This window comes from Hypanus sabinus, unplaced genomic scaffold (genome assembly GCF_030144855.1).
Source record: "Hypanus sabinus isolate sHypSab1 unplaced genomic scaffold, sHypSab1.hap1 scaffold_886, whole genome shotgun sequence".
NCBI lineage: Eukaryota > Metazoa > Chordata > Chondrichthyes > Myliobatiformes > Dasyatidae > Hypanus > Hypanus sabinus.
This window is the reverse complement of record NW_026781739.1, coordinates 59509-80498: the sequence shown is the minus strand read 5'-3', so window position 1 is coordinate 80498 and position 20990 is coordinate 59509. Positions and strand designations below refer to the sequence as shown.

The window sequence follows — 20990 nt, the reverse complement described above, 5'->3', positions numbered from 1 at the left end:
AAACTGGAGCACAATCCGATCTCAACAGGTCCTGAAACCAATCCTGATTATAAAGTTACCTTGTGCAACGGCACAGAAACCACACCGCCCCCAAAGCCTTGAATAAGATTTAACCCACCAGTGTTAGACTCATCACCAAACTTTAGAACACTGTCTAATATAAGTGACTGAGAAGCCCCAGTATCTCGAAGAATTTTCACTGGTACTGGGGTTGATTCTTCATTTACGAATACAAACCCATCTGACATAAAATGATCGAACACCTTCTTAACTCAGTCAGACCTCTCAGTCCTTAACTGAGCCTCAGCAGAATGTTCAGAACCCTGTGGGTTTATAGGTGCTTCAACATACTGACCACGGGCATTTGGGACTGCCACCTTTTCCATTTTCTTCTTCAGGACAGAACAATCAGCCATCACATGACCAGCTTTCTTACAATAGTAACAAGCAAGACCAGAATATTTCACCTTCAACTGTTTCCCTTCATCCTTACTCCTGTCACTAGTCCCAGCTTTAATTTCTGGTTTACCCTGGTGATCCCTGCTACTCTTTCGGAAGCTCTTATTCGGGGTAAACTTAACCTTATGAGTTAAAGCAAACATCTGCTAATCTAGCAGACTCCTGCAAAGTGGCAGCATCATTTTCATCTAAATGTCTCTTTATGTCATCATAGACGCACCTTTTGAATTCTTCAATTAAAACCAACTCTTTCTATCTGTAAAAATCATTATTTATATTTTTATATGTGCACCAGCGGTCAAAACACACAAACTTCTCAGAAGCAAATTCCATGTAAGTCTGTTTCATAGATTTCCTCCAATTTCCAAGCCTTTGTAAGCTTCTGGAACCAACACATAAGCTTTGAGCACAGCCTGTTTCACAATGACATAATCAGCTGCATTTTCAATTGATAGGGCAGAATGTGTGTGTTGAGCCTTGCCCTTAATTATACTTTGTAACTAAAGAGTCCAGCTTCCTTTCGACCGCTTTTGACTTTCAGCCACTTTCTCAAAAGGCTGGAAGTATTTACCTACGTCGGTTTCATCAAATGGAGGGACAAATTTAACTTCCTGGCTGGCAATAAATGGTACAACCAACTCCTTTGAGACAGCAACTTCTTTCTTGAGCCTTAACTTATCTGTCAGAACCTGCCTCTGTCTTTTTCCTTCTTCCCTCTGTTTGTCTGCTTCCTCAGCTTCAAAACACCTTTTTTTCTGCTTCCTCCCTCTGTTTGTCTGCATCAAACCCCCTCTGTCTCTTTTTCTTCAGCCTCTAATCTAAGTACATCAGTCCTCAATTGTTCTAGTTGTAACTGGAACTCCTCTTTACTCACAGGAAACCTCTTTAACACTTCCTTATCAAATACCTTCATAGATATATAGTGCTCAACTATTTTCCTCTGAATTTCTGGCTTTTTCATAGTCCCCTGTGGCGTCTGCAATTCGCAGCCGCACCATCAGCCGGGCCTATTAAAGTGTCCTGTAGCCGACCGTCCTCCTGATAACCTGGGAAACGACTCAGTGGCTGCATGACACCAGCCTATGTAGATGGGGCTGGATAATTGGATTCTGCTACAGCCAGAGGGGTGTTCTCTGGAGCTACGTCATTTATGGCATATCTTTTAAAGGAGGGGAATGTTTTCTGTCCCATGCAATTTACTATTGAATGGCCAGCATCCAATATAAGCCCACAGCCAGGAGCTGAGTGGTGTCTCTAGGTCTGAGGAGTATTTCGCTGCATTGTTGTAACCCAGTTTTGTTCTGTTTAGCTGATTCAAGTTTAGCTGATTCAAGTTTAGACTCTAGAACAGTTCTGTTGAGTTTATAAACACTTTGGGTAATAAAACCCCTATTTTTTTCACCTTTACCTGCTCTCCCAGTTTTATGCTTACCCTGCTCCTTCACACCCCCTTACCTCATTGAGGTTCAATCGTCAGCAATTCATTCTTTTTAGCTTTTCCTAATACCTCAGGGGTTGGTGCTTCCAGAATTATATAAATATCCATTGCTGCTGATTTCCACACACAAATAAATCAAAAGGGATCACCCCAATCAACTCGATAATGAATCGATCAATATTTCCCCAAGTTTGTTCATATCCCGGACGCAGGATGCAATTTTGTTATGAACCGTAACGCTTTAGAAACAAACCAGCAGCAATAGACTACACCTGGAGTCTGGTTTTGATGTTAAAACCACTATCTTTATTAATAACTACTTATAATATTGTAACTTAAACAAGATAAACAGAAGTTAACAGTGTTTTATTTGAATAAATGTGTGTAAATATAACTCCCAAACTACTGAGCTCGGGGGAAACAAGGCTTGGAGTCTTGAGATAGTAAAGTATGAAAGCTCAGTTCATCCACGCAATAGGTGATGAGGGAGATATTTGTAATCCGGGTAAATGTCAAGAGAAGGCAATTATGTTGAATTCCACAGGTTCCATGGTGGTAAAGCGAGAGAATAATCGCTGTAGATTTAATCCATCGTCATTCCAAATCCAAATACGAATTATCACCAAAAGCAAATTGTCACAAGGTGTATCGTCACCACACCCAGGCAAGGGTCAACACATCAGTGGTCTTCACATGATACCCCAAATCAGATCCACTCCTATGGATCAAACGAGGTGACCACCACACGTTCGATGTACGATGAATCGATAACTAACCCACACTTGTGGGCATAGGAAAGTTCCAAAGATTGACCCTTGGCCTTTAGTTCCCTGGTTTTGATCCTTTCATTTTTCCTCCTTCGTCTCCGTCTGACTCTGAGTGTCTGTGTCCTCGGTTAAAACTAAACAAGTTGTGAGCGATGTAAACAAGCTGCAAGGCCGACTGATACACCTTCTTAATCTGTTCTCTCTCTTAAAATGACAGTCCACAGCAAACAAAACCCAGGGATTCATAACAACAGCCACTCCCCATTGTGAACTGACTGGTGTGCCAGTAATTGGGACGACTGACTGAATCCTTTCCCACAGACTGAGCACGTGAACGGCTTCTACCCAGTGTGAACTCGCTGATGTACCTTCAGTTTTGTTGAGCAAGTGAATCTCTTCTCACAGACTGAGCAGGTGAATGGCCTCTCCCCAGTGTGAACTCGCTGATGTACCAGTAGGTTGGATGATTGAGTGAATCCCTTCCCATAGTCTAAGCAGGTGTACGGCTTCTCCCCAGTGTGAACTCTCTGATGTACCTTCAGTTTAGATGAGCAAGTGAATCTCATCCCGCAGTCTGAGCAGGTGAACGGCTTCTCCCCAGTGTGAACTCGCTGATGAATCTGCAGTATGGATGACTGAGTGAATCCTTTCCCACATTCTGAGCAGGTAAATGGCTTCTCCACAGTGTGAACTCGCTGGTGTCTCTGTAGGTGGGATGACAGTGTAAATCCCTTCCCACATTCTGAGCAGGTGAATGGCTTCCCTCCAGTGTGACTTCGCAGATGTCTCTGTAGTTGGGATGACAGTGTGAATCCTTTCCCACAGACTGAGCAGGTGAACGGCGTCTCCCCAGTGTGAACTCGCTGATGTACCAGTAGGTTGGATGACTGAGTGAATCCCTTCCCACAGACTGAGCAGGTGAATGGCCTCTCCCCAGTGTGAACTCGCTGATGTACCAGTAGGTCAGATGACTCACTGAATCTCTTCCCACAGACCGAGCAAGTGAATGGCTTCTCCCCAGTGTGAACTCGATGGTGTCTCTGTAGGTGGGACGACAGTGTGAATCCCTTCCCACAGTCTGAGCAGGTGAATGGCTTCTCCCCAGTGTGAACTCGCTGATGAATCTGTAGTGTGGATGACTGTGTGAATCCCTTCCCACAGTCTGAGCAGGTGAATGGCCACTTCCCGGTATGAACTTGCTGGTGTGCCATTTGGTCAGATGACCGAGAGAATCCCTTCCCTGAAATTCAGCAGATGACCAGCCTCAGCCCAGTGTGATCGGACTGGTCTGTCCGCAGGTGGGATGCCCGACAGAATCCTTTCTCACACACAGAACAGATGAATGGCCTTGCCCAGTGGGAACTTGCTGATGTACCTTCAACTGAGATAACCGAGTGAAACCATTCCCACAGTCTGAGCAGGAAGGATGGTCGATTGAATCCCTTGCTCCACTTCTTAAATATCGGGACAGAGACAGCAAAACTGCCGTGCCGTATCTGAGATTCGTGGAGACAAATTCCTTCTCGTTTTTAACCTGTAAAAAGATTTACATAATCCATCAATTGGTTTAGGACAACATCTGAGATGAAATTACTTGAGTTGCCGAGGTTTGATCTCGTATCACACTGTTACAGTGATGTTAAACCCAAGTTGGACAGAGAAATCATCTCCTGACTGTGCACAGTGCTGGTATCTGGAATGACCATCAATTCTCTGATGCTCTTCCTGTCTCTATAAGAATGGGGCATTTCTGCCATCTCGAATTTGTGCCTTGGCTCAGTTTGACTCTCTCTAATGCTCGTATTCCCTGTTCCTGCTGAGCAGCACGGGTGCCTGGCCCCACAGTATCTGAAACGCAAATAGTCTTTCTTGACGTGCTGCTGGGAATTCTTTTATGTATTATTAACTTAAAGTGCCACCGTTTTAACGCCATATAAAAAATTCCTGCTGAGATGAATGGTTGGTCCACACAGCTGTTACAAGTTCATAGAGTACATATTAGAATTATTTCAGGATCCTGTCACAGTCGTAGAAAAATACAAAACAGAAACAGGCCCTATGGGCCATCGAGTTTGTGTTGAACCATTTAAACTGCCCAGTCCCATACCCCTGCCATCCAGGAACCTATTAAAAACCTCTTAAATGTTGAAATCGAGCTCACATACACCTAAAAAAGGCTCTAAGCATAAACAAGGAAATTATGCAAACAACATTTCCAGAAAAGTTGGGATATTTTCCAAAATGCAATAAAAACAGAAATCTCTGATATGTTAATTCACATTTACCCTTATTTTACTGACAAAAGTACAAAGAAAAGATTTGCAATAGTTTTACTGAACAACTTAATTGTAGTTTGTAAATACACAAATGTAGAATTTGATGGCTGCAACACAAACACACTCAACAAAAGTTGGGACAGAGGCATGATTACCATTGTGTTACATTACCCTTTCCTTTTAATAACATTTTTGAATCGTTTTGGAACTGAGGATACTAATTGCAGTAGATTTGCAATTGGAAATTTTGTCCATTCTTGCTTGATGTAAGACTTCAGCTGCTCAACAGTCCGTGGTCTCCGTTGTCTGATTCTCCTCTTCAAGATGCGCCATATGTTTTCAATAGGATATAGATCTGGACTGGCAGCAGGCCAGTCAAGCACACGCACTCTGTGTCTGCAAAGCCACGCTGTTGTAGCCCGTGCGGAATGTGGTCTGGCATCGTCCTGCTGAAATAAGCATGGACGTCCCGGGAAGTGACGTCGCCCTGATGGCAACATATGTCTCTCTAAAATCCTAATATATGCCTCAGTCAGTGTTACCTTCACATACATGAAACTCACCCATGCCGTGGGCACTGATGCACCCCCATACCATCACAGATGCTGGCTTTTGTACCTTTCTCTGATAACAATCAGAATGGTCGTTTTCACCTTTGGCATGGAGAACTCAATGCCCGTTTTTTTTCTTAAAACTAGCTGAAATATGGACTCATCTGACCACAGTTCCACAGTCTTTCAGTCCATCTGAGATGAGCTCAGGCCCAGAGAACTTGCTGGCGTTTCTGCATAGAGTTGATGTATGGCTTCCTCCTTGAGTAATACAGTTTCAAGTTGAATTTCCGGATGGAGCGACGGACTGCATTAAGTGACAATGGTTTTCCGAAGTACTCCCAAGGCCAGATGGCTACAATTGTCACAATAGCATGACTGTTTCTTAGGCAGTGCCGCCTGAGGGCTTGAAGATCACGTGCATTCAACAGTGGTTTCCGACCTTGCCCTTCACGCACTGAGATGTCTCTGAATTCTCTGAATCTTTTCACAATATTATGTACTGTAGATATTGAAAGACCTAAATTCTCTCATGAATTTTGGCACAAAGGGGTGAGCCACGACCCATCCTTGCTTGCAAAGACTGAGCCTTTGATGGACGCTACTTTTATACACAGTCATGATAACTCACCTGCTACCAATTAGCCTGCTTCATGTGGAGTCTTCCAAACCGGTGTTACTTGAATATTCTGTGCACTTTTCAATCTTATTTTAACTCTGTCCCAACTTTTGTTGAGTCTGTTGCAGCCATCAAATTCTAAATTTGTGTATATTTACAAAATACAATTAAGTTGGTCAGTAAAACTATAGAAAATCTTTTCTTTGTTCTTTTGTCAGTTAAATAAAGGTTCACGTGAATTAACATATCACAGATTTTTGTTTTTATTGCATTTTAGAAAATATCTCAACTTTTTTGGAAATGGAGTTTGTACACTGCTTTGAGGATTTGTTGGAAGTATACAGAATTATAAGGGTATAGATAGAGGTATATGCAAGCAGCATTTTCCACTGATGTTGGGTGGGCTGACAAGCAGAGGTCATGGGTAAGTGACTTCACCATTTATACAATACAATACAGGCCCTTCGGCCTACAATGCTGTGCCACATATTACTTACTTTTGAAATTACCTAGAGTTTCCCATAGTCCTCTATTTTTCTGCGCACCATGTACCAGAAGCCTCTTAAAAGACACGATTGCATCCGCCTTCATCACAGTCGCCGGCAGCCCATTCCAGACACTCATCACTCTGCGTAAAGAAACTCAGCCCTCGTGGTGATATCACGTGCCAGGACGTGACTGGACAGAGTTCTGAGAATGCGCAGAAATGAAGAATGATCGAGAAGCATGGCAGTGTAAAACGTGGTTTTGTTGCTGTTAAATAAAAGGTCAATTCTTCCCTAATATAGTTTGTTATGAGTAACCCACGGTCCGTATAAAGAACACAACACCCCTGACATCTCCTTCGTACCTGCTTCCAAGCACCTTAAAACTGTGCCCTCTCCACGGGTTTTCTCTTGTTTGTGATTGGAGGTAGAACAAAGAAGATTTTCTCAACTGGTGATGTAAAAGATTTTGTTCTCTTTCGCCGAGTTCCTAATCCTTGCATTTAAATAGCTGGATCTCAGCTCTGTTTGAGAGATCCATCGGTTCCCATTCCCTCAGCAGCCGGAAGCTTCCCAGGGCCTGTGTACGGATCGTGGGGCTGAGAGAAGGGGAAGACAGCAGGACTGTCCCGGGATTGCGGGTCACGGTGTCCGGCATCAGAGCAATTGTTCCACACTCGGTGTTTAAGATAGCCGCCCGTAGATTCATTCTTACCTTGAACGCTCCTGCTGAGTCCTTTTGTATACAGCGCGCATGCGATCTGAATACGTCAACAACCTTGACGCCTGCGCATTTGATTGGTGGTTCAGAGGCAGAGAAATTTTAAACGCACTGTTTTATGGGTAATCACGGTGCCATAAAAAGTTCCTGCAAGCACCGGTTTTATCTCCACACCTCAGGGTTTTTTCTGTGTAGAAAACTCAGCAGCTCTTTTAACGTAGAAAGCGGCTCCCAAAAACAATATCAACAGGCATTCTGTTTATCTAATACCGAAGTACAACCCTCTTACAAATGAAGATATAAAACACAAACGATTCTGCAGTTGCTAGAAATACAGACACACACACACAAACCCACAATGCTGGAGGAACTGTGCAGTTCAGGCAGCAACTAAGCAGAGGAGTCCACAGTCTAGGCATGCTGAAGGGCTCGGCCTAAACGTTGTCTATTTATTCCTCTCCACATTTTCTGCCTGATATGTTGATTTCCTCCAGTATTTTGCAGAAATTGACCACTTTTTTTTCAATCAAGCAGTTTCCAAATGTGTCTGATCTTTCATTTGTAGCCACATCCTGCAGGTTTGGTTTGTCTTCTTCCTCCTCCTTGTAAACTCCAGGCCCCATCTCTTTCTGGAGCCCCAAATCCCTGACTGGCAAATTGGTTTCAGACTCTGCTCCATTCACTCGCTAGTCTGCTGTCAGACTTCAGAGGTGCATTGTAACAACCCAGCAGTTCGAAGCGAAGACCTTTGAAATTAGTGAGAATGACCTAAAACATTGAAAAGAGTGGGGAAGAAGGAGTTTAACCATCTTCGTCCGGAGCCCTGAACAACGTCACAACCACAGTGAGCTCATCGTCTTGTTCAGACGGGAGAAAATCATGCAGGAAATTCATGCAGGTGTATAAGATGATGAGAGGCATTGGTCGTGTAGATAGTCAGAGGCTTTTTCCCCAGGGCATAAACGGCTAACACGAGGGGGAATAGGTTTAAGCTGCTTGGAGGTAGGTACAGGGGAGGCGTCAGAGCCAAGTTTTTTTTTAAACAGAGAGTGATGTCTGTGTGGAATGTACCGCCAGCGTCGGTAGAGGCGGATAAAATAGGATCTTTTAAGAGACGCTTAGATAGGTACATGGAGCTTAGGAAATAGGTGGCTATGCGGTAGGGTAATTCTAGACAGTTAAGAGACTAAGTTACATGGTCGGTACGATATTGTGGGCCAAAGCATCAGTAATATGTTGTAGATTTCTATGTTTCTGTGAAATTCAAGGGAAATCTCCTATCCCACGGAGTAGTGACTAGTTGCAATCTGTCATCTCAGGGAGGGTGAGAGGGGAACGGCAGGGATAGATTTTCATATACTGATATGGAACAGAAAAATGGACAGGGACCAGCTGGGCCGAGTGGTCTCTCAAGTGAGACACGGGATTTGATACAAACTGATTTATCTTTCACAGCTCCACAATATTAAACACCAGTCTAGTTTAAGGCTAACATCAGCAGAACGGACTCCTCCAATGCTCAGTGACCAGGGTTCAGTCCTGGGTGCGATGAGCAGCCGCAAGAACTGCAGAATCTGACAGTAACAGTCCCTCATGAACCCGCAGCTGCCTTCAGTCACCGTGATGGTTAAACATTTAACACGAAGCTGATTTGAACTTCCTCCCTGATGTGAAGTTGCTGGTGTTGCAGCAGCTGGGATGATTGAGTAAAACTCTTTGCTCACTCCGGACAGAAATGTGGCCTCTATTTATTGCGAACTCACCGGAGCATCACAAGGTGGATTAACTGAATGAGTCTCTTCACACACACGGAGCAGGTGAACGGCCGCTTCCCAGTGCGAAGCTGTTAGTGTATCTGCGATGGCCGACTGAATCCCTTCCAAAATGAGAGCCAGTGAATGAGGTCACAGTGCTATAACGTCATGGCGATGTATCCAATCAGATCACGTACATGGACACGTGATCGGGCTCTCCTTGTCGCGAGTGGGGCGCTGTCTTCTCCAGCATCTCCGCCTCCACATTCAAGAATCGGCGGCTTTCAAGCGCTGGTGAACTGACAGATACAGCGGAACTAACGTGTTGTTGTGTTTGTGATTCCCATAGACAAATCCTTTGCCTTTTCTACACTGTTAAAAGCTTACAAAGCACGTTGGAGGGTGAAGGACAACACTTCAACTCAGTTAATTTTACTCTCCATGGTGGCTTCTGAAAAAAACTGTCACAACTCAGAACAAGTTGGAGGAACAAGACTTCATCTTCTAACAGGCTACAGTTCCGGCATCAGGCACAATATCAAATTCTCCGCTTCCCTCTCTGTATCAAAATGGATCATTCCTCCCCTTCATCAGTCTGTGACTTGGCTCAGTCTGTCTGTCTCCTTCGCATTCTGAGCATGCGCCACACACCCACTGAGATCACATTTTATTTACACGGCTGTGACTAGAGACTTTCTGATTATTATGTCCCTCCTGGTATTTGACGGTTGTAAACTCCGAGTCAGCAATGGTATTGACCCTCAGGAGTAGGTGATTAGGCTTTTTCGTTGGAGATCGATAAACTGCCGGTAGTGTGTGTCTGGATGAGTGGGTCATTTTCAGACTGGAAGGAGGTAGCGTTTGGAGTACCCCAGAGATCAGTCCCTGACCACAGTTGTTCACAGTTTAATGTCCTGGCGGAGGCAGCGAGATGTGGGATGTCCCAGTCTGCTGGTGACGCAGAAAGAGTGCAGTTGAGGGAGGGGAGGCTATTCACATGCAATTTCGTAGTTTGCAATCAGTACATAGTGCACTGTGGGGCTGCAGTGGCGGGTTCCAATCTGCTAATTAGATTTGCTGACCACAGTACATTGATCCGCCGGATCCCAAATAATAACGAGGCAGCCGACAGAGAAGAAGTCATCACCCCGACATAGTCATGTCAAGAAAACAACCTCTCCCTCATTGTAACGAAAACAAAGGAGCTGGTTGTGGATTACAGGAGGAATGGAGACAGGGATCAAATTCAACATTTCCAAGTCTGTTATTGACACAAATGCACATTTTAGTATTGATCATGACACAATGTATTTTAAATATCGTTAATGACATAAAACATATTTACAGATTGTTACTGACAGAGAATCGTATAATTTGTGTTCCGTGTGTTATCTGAATGTACTTGCCTGTGATGCTGCAACAAGTCAGTGTTTCTCTGTTCCTGTACCTTCTCGTACTTGAGCACTTGGCAATAAATTCAACAGGACCTGAGAAATCTCAGTGAGATTTGATTAGTGATGATCATCTTGGCAGCTCGATAGGTCGAATGTATGAGACAGTACACTGTTGAATGCAAAACCCTGAACAGTGTCGATGATCAGAGGGATCTTAGACTCCAAGTTCATCGCTCCCTGAAAGAGACTGCACAGATTGATCCGGTGGTTAAGAAGGCAAATGACATGGTTGTCCTTATTAGTTGAAGCACTGAGTTCAAAAGTCGGGAAGTTGTGTTGCGGCTGTTACGAGCCTGCGGTCGTACTGTGACTGTTTCTTTAAGAGCGCCGGCGTGAGGAGGCGGGACTATGACGTCAGTCACAGGCTGACAGCGCTGACTGTGGACTGAACCATCAGAGAGAGAGAGCGATCTGCAGACAGGCAGTCGGCCAGTCTAAAGAGAGAGAGAGACTGGAAAAGCTGATCGCTTCAGTTAGTCGCAGCTGAGGCTTGGAACTCTCCTGTGCCCACAAGAGTGGGTTGATCATCGGTACACGGAAACACAACGAATGTGTGTGGCTGTCACTTCGTGTAATCCATAGGAGTGGGTTTTGGAATATCTTGTGTTAACCCTTGCCTGGGTATGTTGTGTGGTAACCCCTGGAAGACGGTAACTCGTCTGTGGACGGATTCAGCGGATAAGAACTTGGTTGAAGTAACGGCCGTTTCTCTACGTTTCACCCTGGATTACAAATATCTCTGTCCCATCATTTATTCCGTGGATTACTGAACTTTCCTACTTTACCATCTCAGGACTCTAAGCTTTGTTCCCTCAGGCTCGATAGTCTGGGAGTTATATTTACACACATATACACATAACACTGTTAACTTCCCTTCATTTCGTTAAGTTACTATATTATAAGTCGATACTACTAAAGATAATGGTTTTAACATCAAAACCAGACTCCAGTGTGAACTCTATTGCTGCTGGTTCGTTTCTAAAACGCCACAGTTTGGAACACAGTTTTATAGAACTAGTTAGACCACATCTGGAGTGTTTCATACAGTTCTGGTCGCCCCGATTCTCGGAAGGATGTCGGGGCTTTGGAGAGGGCACAGAAGAGGTTTACCAGGACACTGCCTGGATTAGAGGACATGAGCTGTAACGAGAGGCTGGACAAACTTGTGTTGTTTTCTCCAGAGCGGCGCAGGCTGGGGTGAGACTGGATGGACGTTTATAGGATTACGAGAGGAATAGATAGAGTGGATAGACGATATATTTTTCCTGGGGGTTGAAATGTCTAATCCAGTTAAGGTGAGTGGAGATGTGAGCGGCGTTTGCGTCTTTCCACAGAGTAGTGGGTAAACGGACATCTGTCTGGGGTGAGAGACCAAAGCGGCCATGTGATCCCGTTTCCTGTTCACGTTTCTCTGCAGATCTGCAGCATCTGCGGGTCACTGCTCTACCTATACGTGTAGCTTCATCTTTCCCCGTTCAGACAAGGCAGTGAGATCCGGATCTGTCACGTCCTCTCGTTGTGGTGGACAATATGTTTTTTTCCGGCAATATTTTCAGCATGTTTCATTCCACTGTTTTTACCTGCTGAAGTGCTGCCGATGTTTCTGGGTGTCTGACCCACTTATGTGAGAATTTAGCTTTTTATAATTATCTGAGCTTCTCATAAATGTGTGCAGTTCAGTTAAGCTTCACTCCACTACTTCCAAAGCAACAACCCAGTCAGTCAAATAGTTCCACACAATTAAAATAGTTTATTACATCTTTTTTTCATTTTGTACTATTTATATAATTTAACAATGTGATAGTTATATTCTTATATTAAATCACAATTGTTAAAATCTATGGTCAAAAATTAGGTTCTACTTCTGAACGAATTTCATGGCATATGCCGGTGCTATTAAACTTGATTCTGATATTGATATGGGAGACCCACCACCAGTCACCTGATTCCAGTTACCGCAGATCGTAATGAGAGATTAAAGCCTTTTCTATTTATTTGCGTTCCTCAGAAAGACAACAGTTCAGTTTCCTTCTGTGGTTCCAGAGCAAAAGCTCAATCTGTCTAATATTTGCACACAATTAAAATGGGGAATTTGTTTATTATCATCATGTACTGAACGACAGTGAAAATCTTCCCTGATGTACCATCCACACAGATCGATACATTACAACGGTACATCGAGCTGATATACGATAAAACAATAACTGTAACAAACATTATGGCTGCAGAGAAAGTGCAGTGCAGATAGACATATGGTGCAGGGTCACGTCGAGTTACATTGTGAGGTCGAGTCCATTTTATCATTCATTTGGCTTATAACTGCAGACAGGAAGCCGTCCTTGAGCCGGGTGGTTCGCTTTAAGGCTTTTGTATCTCTTCCCCGATGGGGGAGCGGGTTTGCAGGAAGAATGTCCAGGTTATGAGGTTCTTTGTGCACATGCCCTGCTTTTCTGAGGGAGAGGAAGTGTAGGGAGAGTCCATGGATGGAGGCTTGTTTCTCTGATGTTCTCTGCTCTCCAAAGTTCTCTGCAGTTCCTTACAGTCATGGGCAGAGCAGCAGCCATACAAAGGCGTGAAGTATCGACGAGAAGCTCAGAGACCTCGGCCTTCACCCTGCCTTGTGCAGCTGGATCCTGGACTTCCTGTCAGATCGCCAGCAGGTAGTAAGAGTGGGCTCCATCTCCTCTGTCTCTCTGACCCTCAGCACACAAACCCCACAGTGTTTTCTCTTTGGCCCTCTCCTTTACTCTCTGTGCACCCATGACTTGTGTTGCCACCCACACCTTCAACCTGCTAATGAAATTGGCTGACAGCACTACATTGATTGGCCTAACCTCAAATAATAACTTTCAATCGATCAAATGGCTCCCGACAAGGTTCAGTCCAAACATACTTTTCACACTTCTTCAGGAGATTGGTCAGAGAAAGAGCGATAGCAGCAAAGTTCTTACGAAAATATCCATCCATTCCCAGAAACCTTCCAAGAGCCTTCTTATCAGTCAGAATAGGAACTTGAGAAATTGCCTGGACTTTTGCCCGAACAGGAACCAACTTGCTTTGACCAACAACATAGCCAAGACAGGTCACAGTGGCATGGCCAAATTCACTCTTAGCTAACTGTAAGGTCGACCTGAGAAAGCCTGTCAAACGGCTTCTCTACTGCAGAGATATGCTTTTCCCAAGTGTCACTCCCTGTGGCTAAGTCATCAATATAGGCATCTGTGTGTTCTAACCCTCGAATTACAGAATCAATCATTCTCTGGAATGATCCTGGACCATTTTTCCTTCCAAAAGAGAAAACATTGTGTTCATATAACCCAGAAGGTGCCACAAATGCAGAAATTTCTCTACCTCTGTCCGTCAATGGATCACACCAATACTCTTTCAACAGATCAATCTTTGTAAGAAATTTAGCTTTTCCAGACTTATTGATGCAATCATCCTCCCTAGGGATAGGAGAGGATTCTGTTTTTGTTACTGCATTTACCTTCCCATAATCAGTGCAAAATCTAACACCACCATCAGGTTAAGGCACAATAACGCAGGGTGAGCTCCAATCTGATGCCAAAGGACTAATAATACCATTTTCATCATATATTCAATTCCTTGCTCAGCCAATTTACACTTTTCGACGTTCATGCAATATGGGTGTTGTTTAATCGGTTTGGCTTGACCAATATCTACATCATGTACTGCGACTGTGGTTTGCTTGGGAACATCGTGAAATAAATCTTTAAACATCAGGATTACTTCTTTCAGCTGTTGTTGTTGCTTTGGCTGCAGATGAGCCAACTCGTTAGCAATGTTTTCTGGAACAACCGAGTTCATTAGCCTAACTGGGACCATGTTTGGCTTGTGAAAATTCTCAGACGATTGTTTCATTCTCAATATGTTTTGACAACAACACTCACAGACGGTGCCTGCTTGTCAAAATATGGCTTTATTATATTTATGTGTACCACCTGTGTTAGTTTACGTTGGTCGGGTGTTTTAATAGCATTATTCAGATCATTAATTTGAGAGACTATTTCAAGCACCTTATCTCCCATCTGGTATTTTCTTTCTCAAGCCCACTTATCAAACCAACACTTCATTTTGTTTTGAGAGATCTTTAAGTTTTGTCTCACTAGACTACAGACTTGGTGTAGTTTATTCTTGAACTTCTAAACAGAGTCTAACAAGTTAACATGTACATCCCTATCAATCCACTGTTCCTTTAACAAGGACAAAGTTCCCCTCACTATAAATTTTTAAAAGGGTTCACCGAATGCAGTTATAGGGCAGAGTGGGGCCACTGGGGTGACCTGATTCGGTTTACCCACAACTTGACAAGTGCGACAGCTTCTGCAAAAGGTCACAACATCTTTCCTCAAATTAGGCCAGTAGAATTATTACATAACTGTTTACAGTTTTATTCACTCCAAAATGTCGACCTAATGGCATACTGTGGGCCAAAGTTAAAATTTCAGCCATATAACTTTAGGAACTACAACTTGGTGAACAATTTCCCATTCCTCACTCGCTGGTATAGCAGGTGGCCTCCACTTCCTCATTGACACTTCATCATGAGATAATACCCTACTGGCACATTCTTAATCTCATCATCTGAGAGGGCTGTTTCTTTTAAAGCTTCAATCTCAGGGTCTCGGTTCTGTTCTGCTATAAACTCCTTCCTAGACAGGGATAAATCTTTCTCATCAGACTTACGACTGAATCCTGTTGAAACAATGAAGGCAGAAATTCCCTGACAAGTCATCATAACCTGAATCCCGATTTTGGCTATCATGGGTATCAGAATCATGCTGCACAGATTCGTCTGCGTTGGCATACTTTTAGCCATACTTTGAGTTCCTGCGCAGGAAGGATAAATGTTAAAATCCATCTGTGGGTCGTCAGCGGTTGTCTTAGTTGTCAACAGCGCTGCAGGAACAATTTTAGGTCATTCCCTAACAGCAAACTAACAGCTTCCAATGGTAAAATGGAGTATAATCCAATTTTAACAGGTCCCAAAAGCAACCCTGACAGTAAATTTACCTTGTACAATGGCACAGAAACCATGCTACCCCCAAAGCCTTTAATAAGATTTACTTCATCAGTGTTCGTCTCATCACCAAACTTTAGAATGCTGTCTAATATAAGTGACTGAGAATCCCCAGTAACTCTAAGAATTTTTGGTAGTTGGGTTGACCCTTCCTTTACTAATACAAACCCATTTGACATAAAATGATCAAAAGCCTTCTTAATTCAGTCAGAGTTCTCAGTCCATAACTGAGCCTCAACAGAATGTTCAGAACCCTGTGGGTTTATAGGTGCGTCAACAAACTGAACACCGGCATTTGGGACTGGCTTCTTTTCATTTTTCTTATTCAGGATAGAACAATTAGCCATCACATGACCAGCTTTCTTACAATAGTAACAAGCAAGACCAGAATATTTCTCTTTCAACTGCTTCCCTTCATCCTTACTCTTGTCACTAGTCACAGCTGTAATTTTTGGTTTACCCTGGTGATCTCTGGCACTCTTTTGGAAGCTCTTATTTGGGATAATCTTAACCTTATGAGTAAAAGCAAACTCATCTGCTATTCTATCAGACTCCTGCAAATTGGCAGTATCCTTTTCATCTAAATATGTCTTTATGTCGTCAGGAGCACACCTTTTGAATTCTTCAATTAAAACTAACTCTTTCAAGCTATTAAAATCATCATATACTTATCATCATCATCATATATGTGCACCAGCGATCAAAACACACAGACTTCTCATAAGCAAATTACATATGTCCGGTTCACAGATTTCCACAAATTTCAAAACTTTTGCCTGTATGATTCTGGGACCAACTCGTAAGCTTTGAGCACAGCCTGTTTCACTATGTCACAATCAGCTGCTTCATCAACTGTCAAAGCAGAATAGGCTTGCTAAGCCTCCCCCTTTGTAAGAGAACCAACCCTCTTTTGGCCACTTTAAATTCTAAGCAACCTTCTCAAAGTGCTGTAAGTATTTATCAACCTCTTTCTGATCAAATGGAGGTACCAATTTAATTTCCTGACTAGCCTCAAACTTATTACCAGAGTCTAACGCTAGACCCCTTTGCTGAAACCACTGTATCTTTTCCAGCTCGAATAGCCTCTGTCTTTCTGCTTCCTCCTTCTGTTTTTCTGCCTCCTCTCTGATTTTCTGCCTCTCTAGCCTCAAATTGCCTCTGCCTTTCCGGAGCCTCCATCTTTAATTTTTCTAACTTGTCCTGGAGCTCAAGCTCACTAGGTTTACTTCCAGGAAACACGTCCAACTCCTCCACTTTAAACACACCCTCAGATACATAATGTTCAGCTATTACCCTCTGCATCTGTTCCCTCCTCATTGTCAATTTCAACATAGCAAGTTTTAACCTTCCAGCAAGACTCAACAACTCAATCCGTCTGGCATCCTCTAATGCCTCAGAGGTTCCCGCTTCCAAACAATAATCAGCATCCGCTGCTGATTTTCTACACACAAACATATCAAAAGGGACTTCCCCAATGAAATCGATAATTAATGACTACGCCCCCATAGCTGTTCATATCCCAGATGCAGGCCCCAATTTTGTTATGAATCGTAAAGCTTTAGAAACGAATCAGCACCAATAGACTACACCTGGAACAACACACACAAAATACTGGTGGAACACAGCAGGCCAGGCAGCATCTATAAGGAGAAGCATAGTCGACGTTTCAGGCCGAGACCCTTCGTCAGGACTGCCTGAGACTGCCTGACAAAGGGTCGCGGCCTGAAACGTTGACAGTGCTTCTCCTTATAGATGCTGCCTGGCCTGCTGTGCTCCACCAGCATTTTGTGTGTGTTTGACTTCCAAGCATCTGCAGATTTCCTCGTGGAGACTACACCAGGAGTCTGTTTTTGATCTTAAAACTATCTTTATTAGAATCGACTTATAATATAGTAACTTAAGCAAGATAAACAAAAGTTAACAGTGTTATGTGTATATATGTGTGTAAATATAAATCCAAAACTATTGAGCTTGGGGGGAACAAGGCTTGGAGTCTTGAGATGGTAAAGTATGAAAGTTCAGTTCAACCACAGAATAGGTGATGAGAGAGATATATGTAATCCAGGGTAAATGTCGAGAGAAGGCAATTATGTCGAATTCCACAGGTTCCATGGTGGTAAAACAAGAGAACAGTCACTGTAGATATTATCTGTCATCCTTCCAAATCCACATAATAATTATCACCCAAAGTGACTTGTCACAAGGCGTATCATCTTCAAGTGAATTACCACACCACACCCAGGCAAGGGTTAACACATCGGTGGTCTTCACATGATACCCCAAATCAGATCCACTCCTATGGATCAAACGAGGTGACAACCACACAGACGATGTATGATGAATCGATAATTAACCCATACTTGCGGGCATAGGAAAATTCCAAACAGTGACCCTTGGCACCTACTTCCCTTGTATCGATCTTTCCATTTTTCCTCCTTCATCTCCGTCTGACTCTGAGTGTCTGTGTCCTCAGTTAAAACTAAACAAGCTGTGAGTGATGTAAACAAGCTGCAAGTCAGACTGATTAAACTTCCTAATCTCTCTCTCTTAAAATGACAGTCCACAGCAAACAAAACCTAGGGATTCATAACAACTGACTGGTGTGCCAGTAGTTGGAATGACTGAGTGAATCCTATCCCACATTCTCAGCAGGTAAATGGCTCCTCTCCAGTGTGAACCCGCTGATGTCTCTGTAGTGTGGAAGAGTGAGTGAATCTCTTCCCACATTCTGAGCAGGTGAATGGCCTCTCTCCAGTGTGAACTCGCTGATGTTCCAGCAATCTGGATGAGTTATTGAATCTCTTCCCACAGACTAAGCAGATGAACGGCTTCTCCCCAGTGTGAACTCGCTGATGTACCAGTAATCTGGATGACTCAGTGAATCTCTTCCCACAGACTAAGCAGATGAACGGCTTCTCCCCAGTGTGAACTGACTGGTGTCTCTGCAGGGAGCGTGAGTGACTGAAACTCTTCCCACATTCTGAGCAGGGGAATGGCTTCTCTCCAGTGTGAACTGGCAGATGACTCTGCAGGTGGGATGACTGAGTGAATCTCTTCCCGCATTCTGAACAGGTGAACGGTTTCTGCCCAGTGTGAACTCGCTGATGTCTCAGTTGGCTGGATAAAGCACTGAATCCTTTCCCACATTCTGAGCAGGTGAATGGCTTCTCCCCAGTGTGAACTCGCTGATGTACCAGTAGGTTGGATAACTCACTGAATCCTTTACCACATTCTGAGCATGTGAATGGCTTCTCCCCAGTGTGAACTCGCTGATGATTCTGTAGTTGGGATGACCGAGTGAATCCCTTCGCACAGACTGAGCAGGTGAATGGCTTCTCCCCAGAGTGAACTCGCTGATGTACCAGTAGGTTGGATAACTCACTGAATCCTTTCCCACATTCTGAGCAGGTGAATGGCTTCTCCCCAGTGTGAACTCGCTGATGTAACAGTAGGTTGGATGACCGAGTGAATCTCTTCCCACAGACTGAACAGGTGAACGGCCTCTCCCCAGTGTGAACTCGCTGATGTCTCCGTAGGTTGGATGCCTGAGTGAATCTCTTCCCACAGACTGAGCAGGTGAAGCGCCTCTCTCCAGTGTGAACTCGCTGGGGACTCCGTAGGTTGGATGACTGAGTGAATCTCTTCTCACATTCTGAACAGGTGAACGGCCTCTTCCCAGTGTGAACTCGCTGGGGACTCCGTAGGTTGGATGACTGAGTGAATCCCTTTCCACAGACTGAACAGGTGAATGGCTTCTCCCCAGTGTGAACTCGCTGGTGAGCCATAAGGTCAAATGACTGAGTGAATCTTTTCCCAGAAATTCAGCAGATCACCAGCCTCTACCAGGTGTGGTGTGAACTGACTGGTGTGTCCACAGGTCCAACTGAATCCTTTCTCACACACAGAACAGATGAATGGCCTTGCCCAGTGTGAACTTGCTGATGTACCTTCAATTGTGATAATTGAGTGAATCTATTCCCACTGTCTGAGAAGGTGAACAGCCTTTCTCCTGTGTAAGATGACTGGCTTGCTATTTGGTCAAATGATCAATTGAATCCCTCTCCACAGTCTGAGCAGGAAGGATAGTCGATTGAATCCCTCGCTCCACTTCTTAAATATCCAGACAGAGACAGCAAAACTGGCGTTTTCTGTTTGAGATCCCCGGCGACAAATTCCTTCTCGTTTTTAACCTGTGAAAAGATTTACAAAATCCATCAATGGGTTTAGGACAACATTTCCGATGAGATTACTTGAGTTGCCAAGGTTTGATCTGGTATCACACTGTTACAGTGAGGTTCTACCCAAGTTGGAGAGAGAAATCACCTCCTGACTGGGCAGAGTGCTGGTATCTGGAATGACCATCAAACTCTCCGATGCTCTTCCTGTCTCTATAAGAAGGGGGCATTTCTACCATCTCCAATCTGTGACCTGGCTCAGTTTGACTCTCTCCATTGGTATTATTCCCTGTTCCTGCTGAGCTGCATGGGTGCCTGGCCCCACAGTAACTGAAACAGTCTCACGCAAATTGTCTTTGTGGATGTGCATCTGGGAATTCTTTTATGTATTATTAACTTAAAGTGCTACAGCTTTAACACCATATAAAAAAATTCCTGCTGAGATGACTGGTTGGTCCGCACAGCTGGTAAAAGGGGTTAGAGTGAATTTTTGTAATATTTCAAGTTCTTGTAGAAAAGTACAACACAGAAACAGGTCCTTTGGGCCATCTGGTCTTGTGCTGAACTATTTAAATTGCCCCTCCCACACTCCTACAATCCAGGTACCTACACAAACTTCCTAAATGTTGAAATCGAGCTCGCGTGCACCACTTGTGCTGGCTGCTCATTCCAAACCTAGATGACCATCTGTGTGCAGAAGTTTCCCCTCATGTTCCCCTTAACATTTCACCTTTCACCCTTAACCCCTGGCCACTGGTTGAAGTCCTACCCAATCTCAGTGGAGAAAGCCAGCTTGCATTTACACTATCTATGCCCCTCTACCACAATCAAATCTCACCTCAATCTTCTACATTCCAAAGAATAAAGTCCTGACCTGTTCAATCTTTCCTTATAACCCAAGTCCTCCAAACTTGACAACAGCCTTGTGAATTTTCTCTGAAATCTTTGAATCTCTTTTAAATCTTTCCTGTCAGTAGGTGACCAAAACATCACACAATACTCCAAATTAGGCCTCTTTTACAAGTCAACATAATATCCATCTATTGTCAGGATTTGGTTCACGAAAGCCAATGGGCTAAAATCTTTCTTTCCGTCACTATCTAACTGTGATACCACTTTCAGTGAATTAAGGACTTGTATTCCCAGGTCCCTTTCTTCTACAACACTCCTCCGTGCCCGACCAGTCACTGTGAAAGACCTCCCTTGGTAGGTCAAACCAAAGTGCAACAGTTCACACTGGTCTGAATTAA

General features: G+C 43.8%; 1 protein-coding gene across 1 annotated transcript in view; it reads right to left on the bottom strand.

Annotated features, from left to right (window-relative positions):
- Nucleotides 1-2416: 2416 nt before the first annotated feature.
- LOC132390411 (zinc finger protein 850-like) overlaps nt 2417-20990 on the bottom strand; it is a 42437-nt gene continuing 23863 nt past the window's right edge. The window contains exons 4-5 of the mRNA XM_059963024.1: nt 18214-19755; nt 2417-3908 (exon numbers count right to left, since the gene is read on the bottom strand). Coding sequence (XP_059819007.1) covers nt 3006-3908; nt 18214-19350 — 2040 coding nt within the window. The 5' untranslated portion in view covers nt 19351-19755 and the 3' untranslated portion in view covers nt 2417-3005. The remainder of the gene's footprint in view (nt 3909-18213; nt 19756-20990) is intronic.